Below are 23,870 nucleotides of genomic sequence, written 5' to 3'. Positions count from 1 at the left end.
TCTTGAACAAAGTTCTCAAGATATGGACTGACCTTGAGCATATGTCTAACCACCTTGAAACAAAATCACATCTTACATGCTTTCAACTAAGCATAAGCACAAATGCTCTGCTGAACTGGAGTCTGGTGTAGCAACATTATTAAGATAATATTTATTATATATATGGATATAATTGCATCCATCCCCAAAAAGGTGTCTCCTCACTTAAAGACTTAATTATTGATGGCTATCTACATGTGTAGCAGTAAGACAATCAGCATGTAGTAAGGCACTGGCTATTTCATTATAAACAAGCCAGACAATTTGAAGTGAATTAATTTTTTTCCTTTAAAGTTCAGTGTTCAATATTTGCAATATATCATTCTGCACTGACATTGGCTAACTGAGCCAAATTCTACTGTCCTCATTTTGGCAAAACTCCAGCTAATTTCATTGTCTGGACTCCGAAGGTTTGTTTCCGCAGAATGCTGAGCAGATACAGATCTTCTGGCTTCACTAAAAGCTCTTTCAGCTCAGCACCTCCCAGCATCAGGCCATTTTTAAAGTGTTCCAGGCTCCTTTAGGAATGCACAGTGTTATAAAAGGATGATGTACTTGCTGTAATATACACAGGGTGGCCGGCATTTGTGATTATGCTTGATGTCTTGTACTATAGATAGATCTTTGTAGTGACAACCACAGTTTCTATTACATGATAAAATAGTCGATACACATTCCTGTCAGATAAATTGTACTTGGGCATGTTTGTATCACACAAGGTCCAGTTCAGTCAAATCTAGCTGTTCTCTGCACTATTTATATATTAAAGGAACTTCTGTGTTGTCCAGTATCACAGCATACATTTGTTTGTTTCATCCTCAGACCTTTGATATTACATTCAAAGTTGTCCAACTGTGCCTCTTAACTATCTTCCTCTTGCCAGCATGGTAAGGAATCTAAAAAGAGTCATCTTAAATGGCTAGCTCTGCATTGGTATGCGTTCTGCATAGCACTCTGAATTGCCTTAGCAGCACACAAACTCAGAAAATTGCATGGATATTTTACTAATATTAATGAGCAAATGGTGGGCATTCTTCAATCTAAACATTTTTATCTAAATGTAGTGTAATTGTATAGTAATGTATAATTAATGAGTGTGATGTGTTGCAGGTTGATTAGGTGCCTGTGACCTTTGGAATTCAAAGTTTGTCTTTCATTTTTGTAACCTTGATCAGTTCCTGGAAACATGAGAATAAATACATTGTGCTTGTTAAAGTAAGAGGGAGTTGCAGACATCAGCTTTTGGGAGATCTAATGCAGATAGCTTTCTGCAAATTTCCTGTGTGCATCCACGCCACAACTACTGTGTATTAATTTGGGCTTGTGTGTGCTTCCTTGTCTTTGCTCACGAAGTCCCTCTTAATTCAGTTTTTTTTAATTTCTGTGAGGGTTTTTGCAGCCTCAGACAGCAGCAGGAGGAAAAATGTTGCTTTTGTGCAGAGGACCCTTGCCTCAAACAAGGGCACAGGCCATTGCATGGGACAGGAGGTGAAATGTTCAAGGCAGCGATGCTGGGGAATAGTCAGCAGTACACTGGAGACCAGGACTTCTGTCTCAGAGGACAGGTTCATGTCTGCTCTCTCTCCTGCTTATTTGCCTATATTTAGGGAATAATATGCTCAGATCTGTGTATTCATTATTTCGCCAAAAAAAAAAAAAAAAAAGATAAAAGCTCTCCCCAAACCCTCATTTTTTGCTTAACAGAAACTACAAGCCCACTGAAAACCAGGCCTTTATTATTAAAGTGTGTAAATGCAATCTTATCTGTGTACCTTAAGGCGAGTGTGACTGTAAATTGTCTTTCATATTCAGAATTACTGTACCAGAGAAATGGTCTCTAGACAAGAATCAAGATAGTCCAGTAGTTTAATAGCTGAATAATACAGATCAGCCTTCAGGACCCAACCTTGAGCCTGCCATCAGTCTTCTGTGCATGAGCTTCAAAGGAAACCATATTTAGTTCTCTAGGACAGTAAAAAGATTGTTTGAAGTCAGTAAAAGCACATGTGTGAGTATTGGCAGGCTCAGGGCTTTTATCCTCAATGAATATAAATGTCTTACCATGTTAGAAGTCATTATTGTTTAGAAGTAATCGTTGCAAATATTTGAAGCAGATAGACTTTGAAATATGCTGCTTTGAGTGGTTCATTATAGTAAACAACTTTTGTTTGTTTCTATGTATTCTGAAAGGATATTAATGTATCTTTTAAAGAGTTTAAGCTTTTTTGTCCTTTCTTGCTTTTGAAAGGAGAAAAAGTATGTTTCCATGTCAACTAACACATTTGTTCACATATATTAGGGCCATTGTGTAACTGAGATTTTTTTCACTATAAGATATGTTTTGTTGAAGGTCAAGAAGACTCCTGTTAAATAGACTTGATGGGTTAGAGTTTTAAACTCCAAATAATTGGTTCCCTCTCATTCAAACACATTCAGTAACGTGTAAGTAGACATTCCTCGAAGATTATTCTTTTTGTAGCTGCAGCATTAATGAAATGGATGCCCAATTTTATTCCACGGAAATGCAGAATTTCTTGGACAATTAAGTGATCATGCATGAGGAGTTGGACTTGCTGCTGCAGAATGGATAACCTGACTGAGGTGAGAAAGCCTCAGCTTAGCCAGTTTAGGCCAGCCAGTCCTTGGTAGAGTGTCTTGTAAGTGGTCACCATGGTGACTTCCTGCCTGGTATGTGACTGTCTGCAAAGTATCAGGAGAAGAGATGAAGGCCTAGGGACAATTTGCCTCTGCTGCACACAGTACTGCACCTTCCAGTCCATTGCCTGCTCTGCTGCTTTGACTGTCATGGATTTGCATTCTTTTTTACTTTACCAGCTATGCATGTTTAATTTAAGCTTTTGGTCTTCACAGGGCAAGCTGGGTGGAAGTACAGTCAAATTTTTATTTTCACTTTCTCTGTTCCTGAAGAAATTCAGGTGATTTTTCTCTCTCTCAAAAGAAAAAAAAAAAATCACTGAAATTGTTGACCAGCTGAGATTATAAACCTACCATGTCATTTAGTTTATTACTTTTCCTGAGCAGCTAAGCTGCCTTTAAGGCAGTTCTTATAAATCTCCTGCTAATCAGGAGTACTCAAACCTATGAAAAGTATGTCACTTTTTTTTTTTTTTTTTTTTTTCAGTTAACAGTATTTCCTCTTAACCATTTAATTATATCTAAAAGCAGGAAAGAAGCAGGAAGGTCCTTGTAATGGTGATGACATGGTACAGGCCCCATATGATGGACTTTCTTTTAGGAGTCACAGTTCCTATTTAATGTCTCAGTGTAAACTAAGAAGTAAACTTACTTAAATAATTTCTTCTCCCTGTATGACTTGGGAGGTGGAGTAGACCCAGAACATATAAACCTGTATATTTCAATTTACACTTACTAGTGAATAAACTTGAATTATTGTAACACAAATTCAGTCATTATAATACCACTCTTTTTATTGTAAGAGCCAAAGTAATTAATCTGTATATTTACGGTCCGTGTCTATGATTAGTTTTCTGTATCAGGATGTGGTGAGTCTATGCAGTTATGACTACATTTATTTACTAATATTTTCCTACACAGGGCTGAACACTTCCTGCTGAAGAAGCTGAATGAACAAATCCATGAAGATATCTTTCATTTTCCCTGACAGTGAATGATGTTTCCATATATAAACATCATAATAGAGTCATTACATATGCACTCACATTATCATAGCTGCTGTGTGCTCAGTGTTATTCAAAACAAGGCAAGAAGCCAATTCTTCCTAGTTCCCATTTTGATTTAAATTGTATTTGTAATAAAGGGATTTTCATTCAACCTAAATGCAGTTTCATCCTAGTCCAACAAACCTCCTCACTTCTTTTATTATTATTATTATTTTTCCTTTATTCTAGGTCACTCAGTCCTGATACAAGTGAAATTCTCCTCTGGTAGTGATAACAGCAGTGCTACTCAATGAACTATAACAAGGGCTCTAAATGCATCTCCTGTAGCATACCACAGTGATTTGCAAAAGTGGGAATAAATCAAAGCAGTGAAAAGATGCCATGTTGAGCCAGAAGCTAAATGTTACATCTTGTTGCATGAGGCTAGGGGGAGAACAGATCCTGTTTTTCTGGCAGCACAATATCTTTGTGCTTGTTACCTCCAATCCAACCCCATTAAAACAATCATTCAGAATCTGCAGGAAATTGTCACCTCTTTCTTTCATGCAATGGCAGCTGGTATTGGTGCCTACACACATTTCTCATTTCCTTCAAGATTTTCAACACACATTAAAAAAAGAAGCTTAATTTATATTAAAAAATGTGTCAGCTTACCCTGAGGCTCAGCACGGGCACCAGGGAAAAAAATAAAAGATAAATGCCTCTAGGTGAACTGGCAGAGGCTCTAATTCTCTACTCACTTGACTGCTACACAGTATGCACCACATTAATCATTTCACATAGCCAGGCATTTAAAAAAAAAAAACCTCCAACAATTTTAAAACAAAGATGCATTGTCCTAAACTTAATAATAATATAACTGTATCTTGTAGAACAATCTCAGTTCACACAAACTGTATCCCCTAATAGAAAAGATATAAAATAACATTGGAGTCTTCTGTGGCATAATTTTTATTATTCTGTTTCTTTTGTCTATATAGTTATGTCCTCTCTAGTGGACATTTTTGTGTTTGTGTATAAGTATACATATATAATGTTGTCAGTTGTTTTATTCAAGTGCTGACAGATATAGGATGTTTTCAGACTTCTATTTTTATTGTGTGGCTTAGTAAATGCATTATGTGATCCAAGTGAGCTCTGTTACACCGCAGTCCAACTGGAATATAGTTTTTCTTTATCTTTCTAGGCTGCGGTATAGGGAAATATTTTTCTCACTTTTCTATCTTACATGAATGTTACAACAGTCCCGTATTTTTTATATTTTTTTTCTCCTATTCCGACAGCATTCTTCTGAAGAAACTGGCAGCTCATGGCTTGGATGGGCATACTCTTTACTGGGCAAAGAACTAGCTGGATGACCAGGCCCAAAGAGTTGTGAGGCAAGTAGCAAGATCACAGCCCTGGGCTTAGGAGACCAAAGTTTGGCTTGTTGGAGGACCTGCTTGGAAAGACCTCATGCAATATGGTCCTAGAGAAGAGTTCAGTCAAACATGATGATTTTCAAGAATCACCTCCTCCAAGCTCAAAAATCATCCATCTTGCTGTGGAGCAGATCAAACAAAGGTGGTAGGAGGACTGCATGCATGAAAAAGTTCCTCCTGACAAAACTCAAGCACAAAAAGGAGGTTGTACAAGAGGTGGCAAAAGGGACAGGTAGCCCAGGGGGAGTATAGAGACACTGAGTGTGCAGGAATGGGGCTAGGGAAGCCAAAGGTCATCAGGAGTTGAGTTTGGTGACAGAAGTGAAGGCATCAAGAAGGGCTGCTGTGCATGCATAAGTAGCAAAAGGATGCGTAGCACAACATTGACCCACTGCTGAATAGGTGGGAGACCTGGTATGCAAGCCATAGAGAAGGCTGAGGTATTCAATGCCTTTCTCACCTTGGTCTTTACAGGTAAGACTGACCTTCAGAGATCCCAGGCCCATGAGGCAAGTGGGAAAATTTAGGGTAACTAAGACTTACCCTCAGTGAAAGAGCATCAGGTTAGGGAGCATTTAAAGCAAGCCATGGGAACTGATGGGATGCACCCAAGAGCGCTGAGGGAGCTGGCCATTCTTCAATATCTTCAAAAGGTCATGGTCTTCCTGAGAACTGGAAGAATGTAAATGTCACTCCTGTTTTCACAGAATCAGCTCTGAGCAGGGGGGTTGGAGTAGATGATCTCCAGGGGTGCCTTCCCTCCTCAATCACTCCATGATATCTGTGATTCTGTATCTTTTAAAGCCCATTCTTCCATGCCCAATTTAAAAGACACCTGAAACTTTTTTCCAAAGTTTCTGTTGCCTGTCTCAGGGGATCTGTTTGCTGAGTGCAAAAATTTCTGGAGTCCCCTTAACATATTAACCCTCAGAACATATTAACTTATGGCGTGCACAGCCACCACCACTGCAGAAATGGCAAGTTTAAATTATGCATATTTTGGCAGGGCAAAAGGATTTTGTTGAACAGGTGTGTTTAAACAGTACTGCTACAGCACAAAAGCTGATGTGGACGTGGATGCTGTAAGAAGTGCAAAATTAGAACACCAGGAAGGAAAATACCTTCAATGGCTGGGCACAATTTAAGCAGTAGGAACACAAGTATTGCCTGTGGTAGTAGTTTGACCATAGACAACAGTGAAGTACAGTTCTAAATGTTCATATTACTCATGCCTTTTTCTTCAAAGTTTAGTGGTTTGTGCTTGCTTTCACACAGGTGTGGATGGATTCACAGCACAGTCAAGTAAGAAATGGAATATCGACCATTCAGTTCTTCAAAGGAAAGGCTAGGATGGGGTCCATATCTTTAGTTGGCACAGGATGGTATTTTTCCACTGAAGTCAACACACCTACTTCAACTTACAACTCCTAATATCTGACATGAATGCTACAGAATGAGTTTAGGACAGGAGAAGGTGAGGAAAAAAATATGCAATTTGGTAGCACCTATTATGTAGTTGAGAAGTACAGCTTAGAAACTTTCTTTGTTGTAGTGAAACTGAACTCCTCTTGGATCAACTGATGAATATGAGTTGCACATCTTTTGAATGATCTTAGAGAGAGTCTTGGGTCCACAGAAGAATACTCCAATACTGTTGCTGTAATCACAATAACAACAAAAACATGAGAGTAGCAGAGTAAATGGATGAACTGTACCTTTTGGCTGCCTCCAGCTTTGTCTGCATCTTTTGAAATGGCTTTTTTAGAAGTACATTTGAAAAAATTTGTGTGCTGTCACAAAATATTACAGTATAATTATTTTAATACTTTAATGTTTATTATGTGTTATTGCATTATTTATTTGGCTTGCAATATTAGAGGTCACAAATGATTTTAAGTGGTAGTTCTTTGATTTTGATCTTCACAGGGTTTTTTTTAATCATAGAAACAAACATGCAGCTTGGGTTGAAAATTTTCCATGCTTTTTCTCCAGCTGAAGTTATTTGTTTGTTTGTTTGGTTTTTTCTAAAAAATGCACAACCTCCTCAGTTATTTCTGGTTTTTCTTCCTTTTTTTTTTTTTTTCCCCATTTCAACACTTCTCTGCCTATTGGACATTTTTTAAATGGCTGATTTAATAACAAAATTTGTAGATAGATAGTTCTTATAAAACAATAAAAACATGACCGATGTAGCAAAGAATTGTGTTTATAAGGGCACAAATCTGTTACAAGGAACTGGAAACCTGGTTCCTTCCTGCAAAGTGCCTTAAAGGGTTTGCTTCTATAATAAGTATACAGTACATATTCCTTTAAAACATATATGTACACACAGATACACACAGATACACATGCTGTGCTACTGGGGAAAGCTGAATCTATGTAAATGAATTGCAAGTGACAAGTGACAGCATGAGTTCCAAAACGTTTGCTTCTCTAAAGGAGAAGCTGTAGATATGATTTGGGTGTCTAAGACAGAGTCCCCATAAGTCATACCCATATTACTCCAGAGCTCGGTTGCACTAGGTTTAACCTGGAGTGGTTTATTTCTGCTAATCTGCTGAAAGACACTGTTGCAATCAAGGGAAACTCCATGGACCTAGGTGTAGGGACCCAATATTTAGTCAGTTTGTAAAAGTTGATTGTTCCATCACACAATAGAAACTCTTGAGTTTCTTTGCCTCTTGAACCTTCTGTAACGCAGAGCAAGTAAAGGTAGGGTATTTTTTTCTCATAGGGAATCCTTATTTCATGCAAGGTGTTCTTTAAAAGGTTCAACATTGACCATAACATGGCCATCTAGGTTCAGAAGCAAATGCAGAGTTTTCTATTGCTTTAGCACTGGCTTTCTAAGAAATACCACAAGATCCAGTACAGAAAGTTAATGCTCATCTCCCTCCCTGATTTTTCTCAGTTGTACTTGAGAAAAGTAACACAAAGTAATGCTTCAACTATAAGAGCTCTGATTATGCAGTAGAATCCCTATAAAAGGTCTTTCAAAAATCATATTTTCTGCTCTTGCCCTTTTTCTATTTTTAATCTTTCATATATCCTGATTGTATTTATTTTGACCTCCATCGAGTGGTTTCTCTATTACAGTTATTTTTGCAATTTTATGGTATTCTTGTAGCTTACTGCATTCTCTTTGATCTCCTTCCTTTCAGCATTTTCTTGAGTCTTTTTCATCTTTAAAAAAAGTTTTCTTCTTTTTGTATCTTTGTCTCCCAAGTGCAAGCCTTTATTTTGCATTAGCAGGTAAATGTTTGGAAATCATAAAGAGTCACAAAGATTCTGGACTTTTCTACTGCTGAACTCAAAATATTTCAAATTCTTGCTTCAAAGGCTTTCAGGAACAAAGAAGCTTTTCTTAGACCGCTAGCAAATCTACCAAGTTCACATGAACTGTCTTTGCCAGCAGAGACAAACTAATAACAGCACAGCATAGGCTTGCAAGAGTAGCCAAATATGTTAGGGAACAAACATATCCTTGACATCATAAGAAAAAAATCACAGTTTATCTCTTTAATAACCATCTTCAAGGGAAATTAATGCTACTTTGTCCTTTGTGCAGAACAGTAATTGGATTGTGTGTTTCAATTATATCTGGACAAAGGCCAGGATATTGAAATACTTCTAAATATTAGATTTTCTTGTCCAAAAATTAGATTTTATTGGCATTCTCTTTCCGAGATTTCTTCATTAAAAGCTTCATTAAGCATAGATCTTCTTTCCACACAGAAAAAAAAACCCCTAAATTATTTTAAAAGGGTCATTTAGAAAGATTTGCCCTCACCTTCTCCCACTGTTTATTCTGAGAGTTACCTCAAGCCAATCTGCCTTACCTAGGATGGTTTTCAGCTAGTTTCCTGAACTCATTGTCCCAGTTTGGCCTTCCATAGTAGGTCTTCTGTCTCAAACCAGTAATTACATCTATCTTGTCGTCATAATGCAGGGCTATGTGAGTAGCCTAAAGACAAAGTTACAAAGATAATAATTTTAGAGTCAACAACATGTATTCCAAGTAAGACAGAAAAGCAATAATGCTGCTTCACTGTGAAAGATGAAAGTATTAATGAGGGAAAGGAAACTGTAATTGTCAGGAGAGGAGAGGAGAGGAGAGGAGAGGAGAGGAGAGGAGAGGAGAGGAGAGGAGAGGAGAGGAGAGAAGGAATACTCAAGAGTTCATAATATTACTGGAAGTTTGAAAAACCTCTTCTAAAAGTTTCCAAGACCTCAAAGGAGTTCAGTTTCTTGAGATGAAATGTTTGAAATTAGATGGGATTAAAATTCTGTTTTTACTAGCCTAGGCCTAAGTGCCTCAGTCACTTTTAGTGGCAGTCTTAGGTTCTTAAACCTCTTATCAGCCTTTGAATATCTCACTCTACGCTTCCTTCACTGCAGATCCCAAAATGACAGTCACCATTTTAAAGCTAAGTTGGAGTTTAGGAAAGGGAGTGAAATGTACTGTAACAGAGTTTGACAATAGATGTTAGAAATTACATGTGTCTTAAGTAAGTCCAGAGCATTCTGCTGCTGATGGAAAAGACAATGGATGTACCAGCTTGGCAGGGGTAAAACCCTGAATGTCTTGACTCTTCTCCTCGGGTGGAGGTGGATGCATAAAGTGAATCAGCTCAGGTAAAGCACTCGACTAAGTGAGCTGCACAGCTCCCAGTGCCAGTAAAATAAATCCTGATTTCATGGGCATTTACTGTCTTTCACGTCCTAAGCTACACCCCTTACAATACTATGTGAGTACTTCCCAGGTACATTTAAAAACAAAACCACTGTCTCTCCTAATTATGCTGCTATTGTGTAGGAGTAATGTGCTTGCTTTCACTACAGACTATCATCATTGCTATCACTGTCAAGAAATTACCACAGGAAAGCTAAGTTTAAAAATGGGCTTTGCATTTAGTTCACGCCCTAGCATGAATAGGCATCATTATAATCTCTTGCAGAAGTGGTTGCTGAAATGTAGATCCATATCCTGGAATATTGTATATTTCTCCTGCTAATGAGTCTTCCATGTTGCTTAACAACTCAATTATTCTGGTCAAGCACAGTCGTCACAAGAGGTCATGTTTCTAAAAGACTCTTGTTAATTTTGGCCAGTGTCATGGAAGACTGGGAACAGTCTGAGAAATAACTTGAAGTGTTTGGTGGGAATGGGAGGTGGGGAACTGCAAGATCTTTTAATTGTTTACAGCAAAATTGTGCCACTGAGCAGATGGGCTATTTCTGTTCATATTAAGTGGAACTTTTTCAGGATTTTTGGTGTTAGCCATTGTTATAGCTCACAGCATTAAAGTTGCCTACGAATTTCAGGGGCATTGCAAGGAGCAATAGGCTGAAACATGATTTCTTGTTGAAGCAGAGTCAGAAACTTGCCATTATCTGTCTGCCCATCCAATGACAACACAGAGATCAAAGCATTGAACAAACATTATGTCAGTAATGGAAGGTGCACTAGGAGATGTAAATTGCCCATCCAGCTTGGGTTCAGTTTCACCTGACTACTGGTCATCTCTGTGGTGAGACAGGGAGAGAATGAGGTTCGTTTTGTTGTTTGCTAAGGGAGAAGTAAAGCAAAGCATCATTCAGATATTACTGTTGCTGAAGCTCAAATTTTGAGGAGTGATGAATAGGTATTCGTCTAAATACAAGTAAGACCTATAAGATGAGGGAGCTTTGTGGATTTTTAAAGAATGTGGACCTGTTACCTAGCACGCTTCCCTGGGCTTGACCAGAGTAGGAGAAGCAGCCACTGGAAAGCATTCCTCTTCCCCCACAGCCCTTTAGAGGTGGGATGCTGGGGCGCTCCAGGAGCAGGAGCAGTACCAGTGTAGGCTGGGAGGCAACATAGCTCCAGCGATGCTCCTGTGTCACCAGCAGCACAGAATAGTGAGGCAGTGCTGACAGGAGATTGGATGATGGGGCTTGAAGAGAAGAAGGAGGCACTTCAGAAAAGTGCAGGGCACATGAATTAAGAAAGTCAGGCATCCCAGCAAGAATAGTTGTCTCCCTGCCTGACTCGTGTCCTGATGTTTCCCCAAGAGGGAAGTGAGATAATGGCAGTTGAGAGATGAGGGCAACCTAGTGTTTTGTGAGGTTCCTCAATGGCTTCTTAGAAAACAGTTTTTAGGTAATACCCTGTGATATTGCTAATGCACAGTGGTGGTTTCTGTAACTGCCATATACCTCACGATGGGAGTAGATTTTTCTGAATACAGCTTTACGCACATACCTAATTAATTGACAGAAGCCCTAAGGAAAGCAGGAAGAAACAGTGGGTGGGGTTTTTCTGGCAGCAGAGGTAAGAAGGGAAAAACTGTATGAAATCTATTTTTTAAATCTCTGCCAGACAGTCCTACATTCAACAGAGACAGCAGGAAATAAAACAGTAGAGCAAAGACTTTCCTGTGAGAGTTTTTCTGCCTAACTCTGATCTCAGTGTCATCTAAGTGATCCATTAAAAATAAGAGGGAGACAAAATCACCTCCATCTGGGTCTAGGTAGACTAAAGAAATTGAATAAAATTGACCCAGTCAATTAAGTGCCTCGAGTTGGGATGATCCGAATACATTATAAGAGAGCAAATTTGAAGTCAACCAGAGAAAATATATTTTCAAACAATGTGAATTAGTCCTTAGAGTTGGTTGCCAAAATGTCCTAAGCCCAGCAGAGCTCAAAAGTGTACTGGATGTATATGTGAGCAACAAAAATTCTACAAAATAATAAGAGTAAACCCCACATTTTTATACAATCTTCCATGTTTCAGTGCAAAAATGCCAGAATCTATTGAAAGACCATTCCAAAGATGTGGACAAAATGCCCCTTCACAAGCTCCTGAAAGGCTTCCTGCGCTTTTCTGCAAAACACCTGGTAATCAGCACTGCCCAAGCCAAGATATAGGACTGGAAGGATAACTGGCTTGATTTCTCCATTCCTGTTTTCCTAAACGTGAGATGGAAACAGACAGCTTGGTGTCTTTTTATTTACAGTTCTTTGTCTCTCTGCTTCATCCATCATTTATTCAGCTGTTCCCGTTCCATATGTTACCATACTGGAAAAGCAAGGTACATTAACTCAGACTCGTAAGAGTTTCATTATTACCTGACTTTCATCCCAGCCAGTAAGAAATATATGGTAACTTAGAAAATAATTTTTCCCTTTTTCAGCCATTTTTGTTTCCAAATGGAACAGAAGATCAGCAAACCACTCAAATGCTGATGGGTCTCGACAAATCCAGTAAAAATAAACCTGTCAGATAAAAGTAAAGATATTTAACAAACAACAAACTTTCAATAAAACTTCCCAATCATTGGTTCAAGTCATTAAGTACATAGCATGTGACTGTTCTCCACTGTAAATTTAAACATAATTAGACACCATTTTGATCATGTAGAGTTTTGATATTTTAAAAAATTAATTTTCATCTTAAAGACTGAGTGAATAGGTTAATATGTTAGTGAGGATAGGCAATGTACAAGTCTCCCATCTCTCCCTGCCACTGCATCTCTAACTTATAATACCTAACCCTGCATTTGTCACAAATAACTTGATTATTTATTGAAATTTGTTTATTTATTTTCAGTCATATTAAAAAGGGAATTTCAGTTTCATTACTCACTGAAGCAATTAATTTCTGTTTCTCAAGACCATATGCCATAAGTTAACAGTTGATGTGGTCAAAACATAGTTGCATTCTTCAAGGCAGATACCCTACCTACAAGCTACAGAATGCTGTCCCATGATTGGTTTTCCATTGATTGAAAACATCCTCTTTATGAAAAATGTACACATTTTTTCTCATTCAGATTCCTCTAGCTTCATCTCCTGTGTGCCACATCTCATTTTAGTGTCTTGGATTGGAGAACCTGTTAAGAAAGTTTTGTTCCCAGGTAGAAATTAGAGACTGGGATCAACTCATGCTATAATCTTCTCTATGGTAATCCAAACAATCCTGGGATCTGTCACCGAGAGTCTAACTTGCCATTGTTTAATCATTCCTATCATTTATTTCTACTTATTCCTCTACAGCAGTCAGTCACATACAGAGCAGAGTTTGTTTAATTAAAAAAGGAACAGTATGGAGGATAATGTAAAAGCTTATAACAAAGGGATGGCTGGAACTTCTATTATTGTGACTGTGATTTTTATTTTGTTGTAAAATCCCTTTATTTTCTCCAACGCATGTCTCTTTGTGCTCACCAACCCCTCTGTTTTGTTGTACCTCAATATCAAAAGTAATCCTAAAGGTCTGTCCCCAAGGAAATAGTTGTGGAAGTTCTGATGATTTGGAAATTGTAGCCCTTTTTTTGTAGGATCTATGCGATAAAGATGCATATTAGACACTTCGGAAGTGAAAAATCAGAGAAGAAACTAGAAAGCCATGAAGAAATTTCCCAAAGATTTAATATACTAGGTTGTCAGACTTCTGGTAAGGTGGTCTGAAAAAACATGTGGTAACACCATGCTTCACTGGAGATTTGGTGAAAGAAACTAACAGTAATTTGAGATGCTTCCTAGATCTGAGTGTACTGTAAGGGACCATCTGCAGTTTTTGTAAGAAATATAAATGAAGTATCATCCCAGAAAACAGAGAGAAAGCATTCAGGGTTAAGTAGGGTATTTTTACAGCCCAGGAATAAGAATGTCTGCAGAACTTTAGTACTAACCATCTTGGCTGTTTGCTTTTTCCCCTTCTGTTTCAGTGTTTTGCCTTAAATACAACCTCATTTCTTTACAGGGGGTTGCTGCTGATTTACAATGGCATAGATTATGAGGGAAAAAAGCAAGTTCACTCACTTTATAGCATTTCATTTTTGTGAACAACAACAGCATTATTTTAAATTACTGAAACTAGGTAAGATTTATAGCTTTAACCTTTATGTGGCTTTTTGTGTCTGAATCCTGAACTCCTCTCTTGTTCATCATCCTCAGCGCCTCAAAAATCAGGCCACTGAGTGCTGTCAGTCTGTATCACACTGCGGCTGTTGATTTGTAGTGAGAAATTTCTTCCCCCAGCCTCAACTTGATCACCTTATTTCTCAGGTCTTTTCAGCAGTTCATTTCGTGGACATGTATATTTGGTACATATGTGTGGAGAGGAATGAATAATGAATGTGCATGGGGTAGCACCTGGAAGTGTGGGGCAGGACTGGGAGCCAAGCACGTTCAGGGAAGGAGGAAGAAAAGCCAGCTGAAGAGCTGAGACAACATGGTCTTGAATATGGAGGACCATTTTCCAGAATATCAGCCTATGGAGCTTGAAGCAGTGCTTTTAGCTGGTTGCAGACCTAGCTGTCACAGTAACAGCCAGTCCAACTGTATTAGGTCAAGCTGCCTCTGGCAGAGTCCTCTTGAGAAAGGATGTAGCTTTCTGAAGCCACAGAAATTCCTTAAACTCATCCCTGGTGCAGTTCCGCTGAAGCAGTATCCATTGCACTGCCTCTAATTTTTGCATGTTAGAGGTGGAGAGCATTTGGTAATGAAGAAAAACTGTCATTATAAGAAGTATTTTTGGCCATGATTATCATCTTAGAAAGGACACCGTGAAGAAGGATGGCCTGTGAGTAAAAGGTCTCCTTTTCCTCTCGATCAAAGAGGACTTCTAGTATAATACGTTAAAATAAATGCTGTTTACAAAGGAGTCTTCCTTTCATTACACTGACTGCCCATAATATAGCACAATGTATTACATGTATAATTAAAATACAATAAATGCACAATAAAATTAATCCTTATTAAAACTGTAGAATAAAGCCAGCTTCAGTGCATTTCTATAATTAAACAATTATTCTGAATCCTATATTTTTTCCTTGTAAGCCTCATACTATTAACTGACTGCAATTATTGAGGACCCTTAAAAATCTGTTATAGATTTCTGTTTCATTAGTCTGCACCCACCCTACCCCCATCAACTACATTCATCAGCCTGATGGCTTGCCCAAGTAAACTGTCTTAAATTTTCCAAGTGCTCTTTTTGCAAATTGAGTTAGATGCAGTATTGCTATTAATCAGATCTGTAATGCAGGGGGTTGAGTAATCGCTTTTTTCTGTGATACTCCGCTCTCTTGCAATGCATCTGTATTTATCATTCAGTTTCCCACATCCTGAATTTTGTACAATAGACAAGAGCAAGGCCTCCAATACTTCTTTCCTGTAAGGTGAAAGAACACACTTTGTAAATCAGCTTCCATCATGTTGAAAGTTGTTGATAGTTACCTGTTGATGACCATCCCTCTGTTTCTACCTGCTTCCTGAAGATAGAGGTGGAGCTGCGGCTCTGAGCGAAGCCAGCTTTTCACCAAAGGGGCTGTTGTGGTTTAACCCCAACTGGCAACTAAGCGTCACACAGCCATTACCTCATTTTGTGCCCTACTCCCTCCATGGGATCGGGCAGAGAATCATAAGGGTAAAAGTGAGAAAAGTCATGGGCTGAGAGAAAGACAGTTTAATAGGTAAAGCAAAAGCTGTAGATATGAGCAGAGCAAAACAAACGACTCAATCACTACTTCCCATAGGCAGGCACGTGTTCAGCTGTTGCAAAGAAAACTGGGCTCTATGATTCGTAATGGTTACTTGGGAAGAAAAGACATCATAACTTTGAACACTACCCCACTTCCTTCTTCTTCCCCCAGCTTTATATGCTGAGCATGACATTATATAGTGTGGAATATCCCTTTGACCTCAGCTGTCCTGGCTATGTCTCCTCCCAAGTTCTTGTCCACTGCCAGCCTTCTCACTGGCAGGATAATGAGAAGATGAAAAGTCCTTGACTTGGTGTAAACCCTGCTTAGCAACAACTAAAACATCAGTGTGTTATCAATGTTATTCTCATATTGAATCCAAAACACAGTACCATATCAGCTACTAGAAGAAAATTAACTCTGTCCCAGCCGAGAGGGGTGTAAGGGGTATAAACGATGGTGAAGCAGTGATGCCCGGGAAGGCACCTTCATCCCTGGCTCTTGCTGCTCCCTCTTAGACATGACTACTCCCTGCAAAACCTAGCACTTCCTACTCCTGAATATACCACACTGCCCTTGGGCTGTAGCTTACCAAAAAAGATCAGAGATTTTCCTCAGCCCAATTAATTGGTTCAAAGGGCCACTACAGGGAAGGGGGAGCAGTGCTTGCAGTCTGGGGCATACAGGAGATGGGGCATCATCAGCCTGCACAAGGCTCCCGTTTAGAGCTAGGGTGGCAGCAAGCAGCAGTTTGCATGAATGCAGGACAAGGTTTTAATTTATACCCCTAAATTTGAAGCAGGGGCCTAAACTGTTCTCAAACACAGCTCAGAAAGACAATTACATTTGATAGCAAAAAGAGCCCAGGTTTTTAGGTCTTTGGGAGGAGGTGTATTGCAGACAAGGCCATGGGCTGCGGTAGAGCTCAAAGCAGAAGGTTACCTCAGGCAGGGAAAGTTGGTCTCAAAACAAATGGAAGAGGATGTTATTGTTTTTCTCACTGCATGTAGCTGAATTTATTGCCAAACTTGCTGTGGCTGTCAAAGCTCTACATGGGTTCAAAAAGCAATTATACAAACTGATGGAAGAAAAATCTACTAAGAGATACGAAACACAGAGATGCGGCTCTTGTATCAAGACACTACTGAACTGCAAGTTGCTCAAAGGCAAGAAGGTGTCCACTGAAGAAGTATTGCTGTATGATTTTCTGGACTGTATACATTTCCCTAGGTGTTCATGAACAGCCACTCTCAGAGACAGCATATTAGGCTAGATGGATGTTTGGTGAGACCCAGCAAGAGCTTTCTTATGTCCTTATGTAGGGTGAAAGAGAAAGTGTATATTTGCTAATATTATCATCTGATGAATTAGTACAATTTTATCAATTTCAGCAGAAATTGGTCTGAAAAATGAGACCACTAATGTGAAAAAAAAATCATTTTATGCATAACTAAAGCCAGTAAAAACTTTCCAGCCATGACTAGTAGTAGCGTCCTTCCTCATCACAAAAAATGATGGGGAAATGAAGGCTCTAAGGCTATTTAATTGTGAAGAATCAATTAGATAAATGTGTACTCCTTTCTATTTGCTGGTTTTTTTAAATTATACAGCTGCAGACATTATAGAAGCTATGAGTATTTATATCTGAACCGTATGTGGGCAACACTAAGAAATATTAGTTCAATAAGCGTAATGATAGCTGTACTCAAATCAAAATGAAGTTGTTAAAAAAAGAAAAACCTCTTATTTATTTCCTTAATAGACATTTCTATGGTACTCATCATGGCAGAAAGAGAGTGCTGAATACTTTGAGGAAGATTAAATTATTTGTAATTATACCACAAGTGGAAGCTTTTAACCAATGGAAAAAAAAAAGTGGAGCTACCCTGAGATTAATCATTCCAACTAAGATGGCTGCTAAATTTTTTAAGTAATGCTGTGAACTTCCCCAGCACCTTACAAAATACTTTACAAATACCAATGGAGTTTAGCCTTATAACACCTGTGAAAAATAAGCATCACTATTCCCACTGCAGCAACAGGGAAACCAAGATATAGAGAAAGGATATATAGAAATCATTACACTTTTGTATTTCCCAGGAATTCAGAAAAACTGAACTCTATAGCAGAAAAGCATGGCAGAAGGCACCACGCACTTGTCTTTGTAGGCAGACTTACCCAAGATTCTCCCTAAGCTGTGGATGAACACCCTGAGATATACTATACTCTCAATGCATAGTTAAATTCTGTTCTTTTCCCCTTAAGATAACAACAGCAATGACAATAGTAACAATTTTACTTCTATACAAATAGAATATACATAATATACATATATAACGTATATGTAGCTGTCCTTACAGTGGAAAAGATCATTCCGGTACAGTGGTAGTGTTTGCAAATACACTTCTTTTCACATCTAGCACATATTTTCATTTTTATTTCCCTCCCTTCTCAGTGCTTTTTGTGCCTCAAAGATCCCTCCTGGCAATTTGAACCTGTCCTCAACTCCTCAGTTACTAAAATCCCAGATGCTTTTTCAGTGGCAGCTTGTCATTAAGATGCCAGTTTTAACACTCTTCCATTTAAAAAGATCAGCCCCTTGGTCCTGCAATCAGCTCTGTATGCACTGACCCTCTCAGAGATCTGTCCACTCCAATGCAATTTCAACATCTGTCCTTAAATGTGAAACGTTGAACAGTTCCTCATTCAGCTTTTGTATTGGAAAAAGAGCTAAAAGAAGCTGTAAGGTCTGCAAGTTACCACTTGACATGGTGGATAAGAAAGAGAATGTTTAACACTGATTTTTTTCTTTTTCTTTCTTATCCCTAACCCTACTTAACACATTATCTGTTCTTCATCTGTCCTCCCCCAGTGTTGTCTCATATATCCTTACCAGAAGATACATAACAGGTTACCAGATCAAGAGTATGTTAACTTAATTGGTGCCATCTATGCCTTACAGACCCCAATATATTTTTTCAACAAAATAATTAAAGTGGTTTGAGGCAGTAATATGCACCTCGATATATGCATCTCATCCAGAGCTTAAATGCCTTTTAAAATTCCTTCTATGCTGGCTAATACCCTGATTTTGCAAGGTGAGAAAAGCAGCTAATGATTGCTGAATGCAGCACTCAGAACCAGGACGCCCAGCCAAAGAGCCCTCATGAAACCTGCAGCTGTACAAGGAGCAAGTGCTGCCCTTCACCTCTGAGATGACCTTGCAATTTTTTTTGTTTTCCATAGGAAAGAGGACAAATTTATCTTGCAGCTGTCTGACTATCTGTCTAGCTATGACAGACGTTCCACATTCATCTCCAGTTGCTGTCGAAAATTTGGTTCTTCAGCTTTTACTGAAAACACTGCGGCTAGAGATCCCTTCTTCCTCAGGAAATGACAGTGAATTCAAGAGACTCTACCCCACAATAGCTTCTGAGGCAGCTGCAAAGCAAGTGGCTGCTTCTGAGAGGGAGTTAAAGCACTCAAGTGAGTCTCTAGCTTGGAACTGTCTCTCTCACCTGGGAAAATAGGCTCATTTGTGGAACTTCTTGATGGAGCAATAAACTTTCCCACCTACCTTCTGCAGCACCAGTGCTGTGTTAAGGTTGCAGCATTTATACCAAATGGATTTTAAAATAGAGGCAAAGGGTGTGACTCCAATTCCTGCTGCAATGCACACACTCACTCGGTAGTGAAAGACGTCTGTGGTTGCAGATCCGTATGGTCCATCCACGGCCAGTCTACAGCAACAAGACATTCAATCAAGGGTCAGCAACAGATAAAACAACAGAAATTTGTTGGACTACATATTTTCAAAAATCAACTTCTGTTAAAATAGAAGAGAAACTGGCATATAAGTTACGCAATTAATTTTCAGTGGATGTAATTTAATAGCAAAGCAACTGTTTTTTCTGAAAGGAGAGAACAAGAGCACCCATGTGGGTTTGGGGCCTGGCCATCTATTTAAGCATGCAATTGCAATTTTCTGGCTTTCTGAAATGTGATTAGTCATATAATTGCATGTCCAAATTTAGCTGTGGAATTTGCATATTTAATTATGAATTACTGAAAAGCATCCTGTTTTAGAGCTTTATTTTTCATTTTGTATATATCAAAGTCAAGATGAATGGATTATATTAATAATTTTGAAAATTTCTTTATATGTGTTAAAAGAGAAAGCAAGGAAAAGGTCATCATATGCAAGGAAACTACTACTTTCTCATGTCTACCTGAAAATGCAATATTTCAAAAATACATTTTAGCAGTAATACTGTATTTAGTATCTGACATAAAGGCAAAATTTGTACAGAGAAACTATGCTTTATATTAGTAGCTCCTATAATCAACATTGCTGATAGATTCATTTTGGTCAAAATTAGAGTTGAAAAAAACTATTAAATAATCAGATTCATTCCTCTAGCATCATGGAATGTAAATATACACAGTACTTTGGAGTGCTCCATCCAGTCTGTCTTTAAATAACATAAGTGCTCTGGAAGGCGGTTTCACTATTAAACACCCAGACTGTAGGAAAAAATAGATTTTTTCTTGCTTCAGATTTTCTGTTGTTCTGTGCTCTTTATTGCATGAATCATCTTTAAAATTGACTTAAATACTACAAGCAAATATGCAGACATAGGAAGAATTTTAACAGGAATATAAAGGGGGATCACTAAGCAGTGGTACACACAAATATAGGGACACACATATCTGAAACCCTATTGTTGCATTCTTATAGTGTACCTGAAGTCCTAGCAAACATTTTTCCTTTCATTTGGTCACATGGTTTATTTTTATTTCAATATTCCCAGTGCTCTACAAGTGCAGTAGCAAATGAAGCAGCTACTCAAGGATAACTTTTGAAAATCTGGCCTCAGATATAGACAAAATAAGTTTGCCTTTTTTTTTTCATATTTATTGTTATTCAGATTATTGCCCAGCCCTGTACTTGTTGAGCTTTTGAAACTTTCTGTAAAATATGGTTAATTTAGGGAATGTATGTAAAGTGCCTAAATAGTGCTTTCAGGTAAGCTTTCTATCTAGTACAATGTGGGCTTGAAAGCAATTCTCGTTATTGTTAGTAGATTGAGAAAAAAATGTTCTGGAAGGAATTTCAAGAGATTTTTTAATCTGTCACTGTTCTATAAGACAGGATAAATTATTTCTGAATCATTCCTTCCAGAGATTTCTATCATCAACCTACTCCTAAATCCTCAGGTGACAGAGATCCCATCATTGGTTTGAATGCCTTGCTCAGCCATAGCAAGAGAGTTTAGCTGAATACAAAGAGAAGTAGGAAGGAGAAAGTGGAGGAAGAGAAACTGCGCTATACAACCTGTTCATTTGATCTAGAGAGGGTGGAGGAAGGTAAGAAGGTAGTAAACAAATTGACAAAAAATATTACATTTGCGTTTGCCAAGGGGGGAGTAGAAAATAGGGGTTATAGATGTTTCTAGCTTGAATTATCCATGTTCTTTGTGCCCATCTACACAATTTCATCAGAAAGAAGCATTGTAATTTTGGAGAATTCATGAGAAGTATGTAGTTTTGGAAAAGGAACACGAGCGGATTCTTGTATTATGTTTAGAATTTTAATATTTGCTGATCAATGTAATTATGTTGTACTCCTGACGATAAGAAAAGTTGTATTGTGTTAAAATATACTAAAAGGGCAATTAAGTGAGCCAAAATCCCTAAGAGGCATAGTATGGAACTCAATTATTTTCATGGCAATAGTCTATTATATGGTACTATCTCTCAAACTGACAAGCAATCACAGCTGTGTTTTCCACCTATATAAATACAGATATGTTTTAATTTAATCTTCCTTTATTAGTTATGATACAAATGCTTTATTTTTAGAACCTTGCCTTGTCATTCAGTTGTTATATGGCTTCTGTCTTCTGCTTGGTTTCTGCTATATGTTATTTTTTAATGTAGTCACCAATTTGGTGTTTAGTTTTACATATTGAAATCTGTGAAAAAGACTTTTTTTTTCCCCTTTATTGCTAGGTTAACTGTTGAAATACTCCTTTTAATATATTGCAAGAAAGAAACTGAATGATGGCATTAGACACCCTAACAAGATTAAAAAGAAGAGTCTTTATATATGAAAGCACTGTTAATTTCAGCCCTGCACTGTGGCCAGCAATGTTTGATAACATTTTTCTCTTTCTCATTCTTTACACTGGCTGTAATTCACTTTGGACCATTTTTGCTCCAGTTCTGCTGAAACGGCATATTTCTCATTCCAGTTGCTTTAACAAAGGCATGAGTGTCATTTCTAATTCTTATTAGCTGATATAATACAAAGACTGGACCTTCTTTCTTGTCTGCCCCCACCTTTTGGTGTGCCTCTGTAGCTCAGTGGTGTCTACAAGCTTTTTTGGTGACTGTTCTTTAGCATCCAAGTCCCATTAAATTATATAAATGTAGTTAAAATAGTGCTTTTTGCGGTTCAGTTTTACTCACTCATCAAAAGCAGTTTTCCAGGAGGAAAATAGGTCCTTCAGTCCCAGGCCCTACATACTCCACCAGAATTGAAACGATCCTGTGCCAGACACTTTTCTTTGCTGGAAATCTCTGGTATGCCTGCAAGGAGCTAAGTGGTTTGAATCTGTCACGTATAGAGCCAGATGTTTAGATGGTGTAAGTCTGGATGCCTCCAATAACTTCAGCAGAGCCCTGTTGACTTGCAACATGAAGCATCAACCTTTTGCTTGGATTAAGTTGCCATAGATACAGAATTTGAATGCTGAAAACCTTCATAAGGAGGAGAAGGGTTTGGAGACTGGAGACAGAGTTGAGGGAGACTACTGGAAAGAAGTCAGGCTCAGAAAGACGTTCTTGGGGCCACAAAATATCTAAGCAACTGAAAGGAAAAAGCTGGAAGTTTGAGTAGCAGGTGATGGGTGCCCTCAGAGCATAAACATATGGGCAAAAAGCTAGCAGAGAGCTTCTGGTGTCATTTAAATTCCATTCATAAGCACCTATTTGTCAAAATGCCTCTCTTTAGGTGTGGATATAGATGTCAGAGATTTAGATGATAGCAGCAGAGATGTAAATATTGATATGGACTTTAGATCTTGATTAGTCATCAGGTCTTCTTGATAGCTATTGGGCTAAGCTCATGACTGCATTTATTTGTGGTCTTTAGCATAATGGCCTATGTATAGATCCATAATTATGATCTAATACTGTGTCATAAAGAACACACACAAAATTAATTGAAGTTAAAATGTTAACATTTATTTTAAGATGTAGAATTAACATTTTAAAATGTGTTGTTTGCAATCCAAACCTTGGTAATGTCCACAGTTCCTTGAAAGCTCGTTCCTCAGCTCCAAAGGCCTTGAAGACAGCTGCAGTCCAATCCCCGGTGACCCGTATGTGAACGCTGAAGAAGTCCTCCTCAGGAGCAGAGGTGAGGGTGAAAGGATGCCACTCCAGCTGTGAGACAGATGGGCACTGTAGGAAGATATATTGACCAGGTCCCATTTTAAAGTCACGTTTCTTCATGTGAAGCTCAAGCACTCCAGAGGAATGTGTCACCACCTAAACAAGAACAAAAGGGCCTATTTTGTTTTCCTTGAGAAGAGTTTCTTTCCATTAAGTTACAAGTGACTTTGCAAGCAATTGGGATGCACAGTAATTTTTAAATGGCTTATGAATTATGGTCTAAAGTGCATGTTGCAATGCTGTTGCTGCACCGTAGACTGAGAGCAAGTACAGCATGTATTGTGGGACAGCTTACTTTGTGAGTCTAAAAGGCAAAGGAAAGGCTGTAACAATTCCACATTTTGTCAGCTTTCAATCTTAGTAGAGCCTATGCAAAAGTATTCCTTAATAGACTGGAATAATTTTGCAGTTTTACTCTGATGTAACACAATTAACATGTATGGGATTATTGTTGATTTGGCAAGAAGAAAAAAGCCCAGTGAGCTCAATTCTAATATACTTTTATTAAGAGATGATCTCAGTTAAGCAGCCAGTTTTATATGTCATGCTTAGTACTGTAAGATTCTCAGATCACAGCCACTCAGAAATCAGTAGCAAGACTTATCCGACATGCTTTTCCCATCACATGAGATAAGCCTGTTTCTGATTGCTGGCTTGATATGTATGGGCTTGCCTGCTTGAATTGTGGCATTCACCATCCATTCACTGTGAGTTAAATAGGCCCTTAGCACACAGAAATATTTACAACTGGAATAAATTGTTACAGTGGTAACAATCACTCTTTCAAATCTCCAGATTTGAAAGAAAAAACTGTGTCC

The 23,870-nt window shown here is 38.3% G+C and overlaps 1 protein-coding gene across 1 annotated transcript in view; it reads right to left on the bottom strand.

Moving 5' to 3' along the window:
* Positions 1-6,652: 6,652 nt before the first annotated feature.
* The window catches only part of NOX3 (NADPH oxidase 3), a gene marked incomplete at both ends in the record, with an annotated part of 38,186 nt that continues 20,968 nt past the window's right edge, over positions 6,653-23,870 (bottom strand). The window contains 5 exons of the mRNA XM_080341733.1: positions 6,653-6,779; positions 8,962-9,086; positions 12,236-12,382; positions 19,172-19,334; positions 22,895-23,148. Of these exons, the coding sequence (XP_080197859.1) occupies positions 6,653-6,779; positions 8,962-9,086; positions 12,236-12,382; positions 19,172-19,334; positions 22,895-23,148 (816 nt within the window). The remainder of the gene's footprint in view (positions 6,780-8,961; positions 9,087-12,235; positions 12,383-19,171; positions 19,335-22,894; positions 23,149-23,870) is intronic.

Source organism: Nesoenas mayeri, assembly GCF_963082525.1.
Source record: "Nesoenas mayeri genome assembly, chromosome: 3".
Classification (NCBI taxonomy): domain Eukaryota; kingdom Metazoa; phylum Chordata; class Aves; order Columbiformes; family Columbidae; genus Nesoenas; species Nesoenas mayeri.
This window is presented reverse-complemented; position numbering and strand designations above follow the sequence as displayed.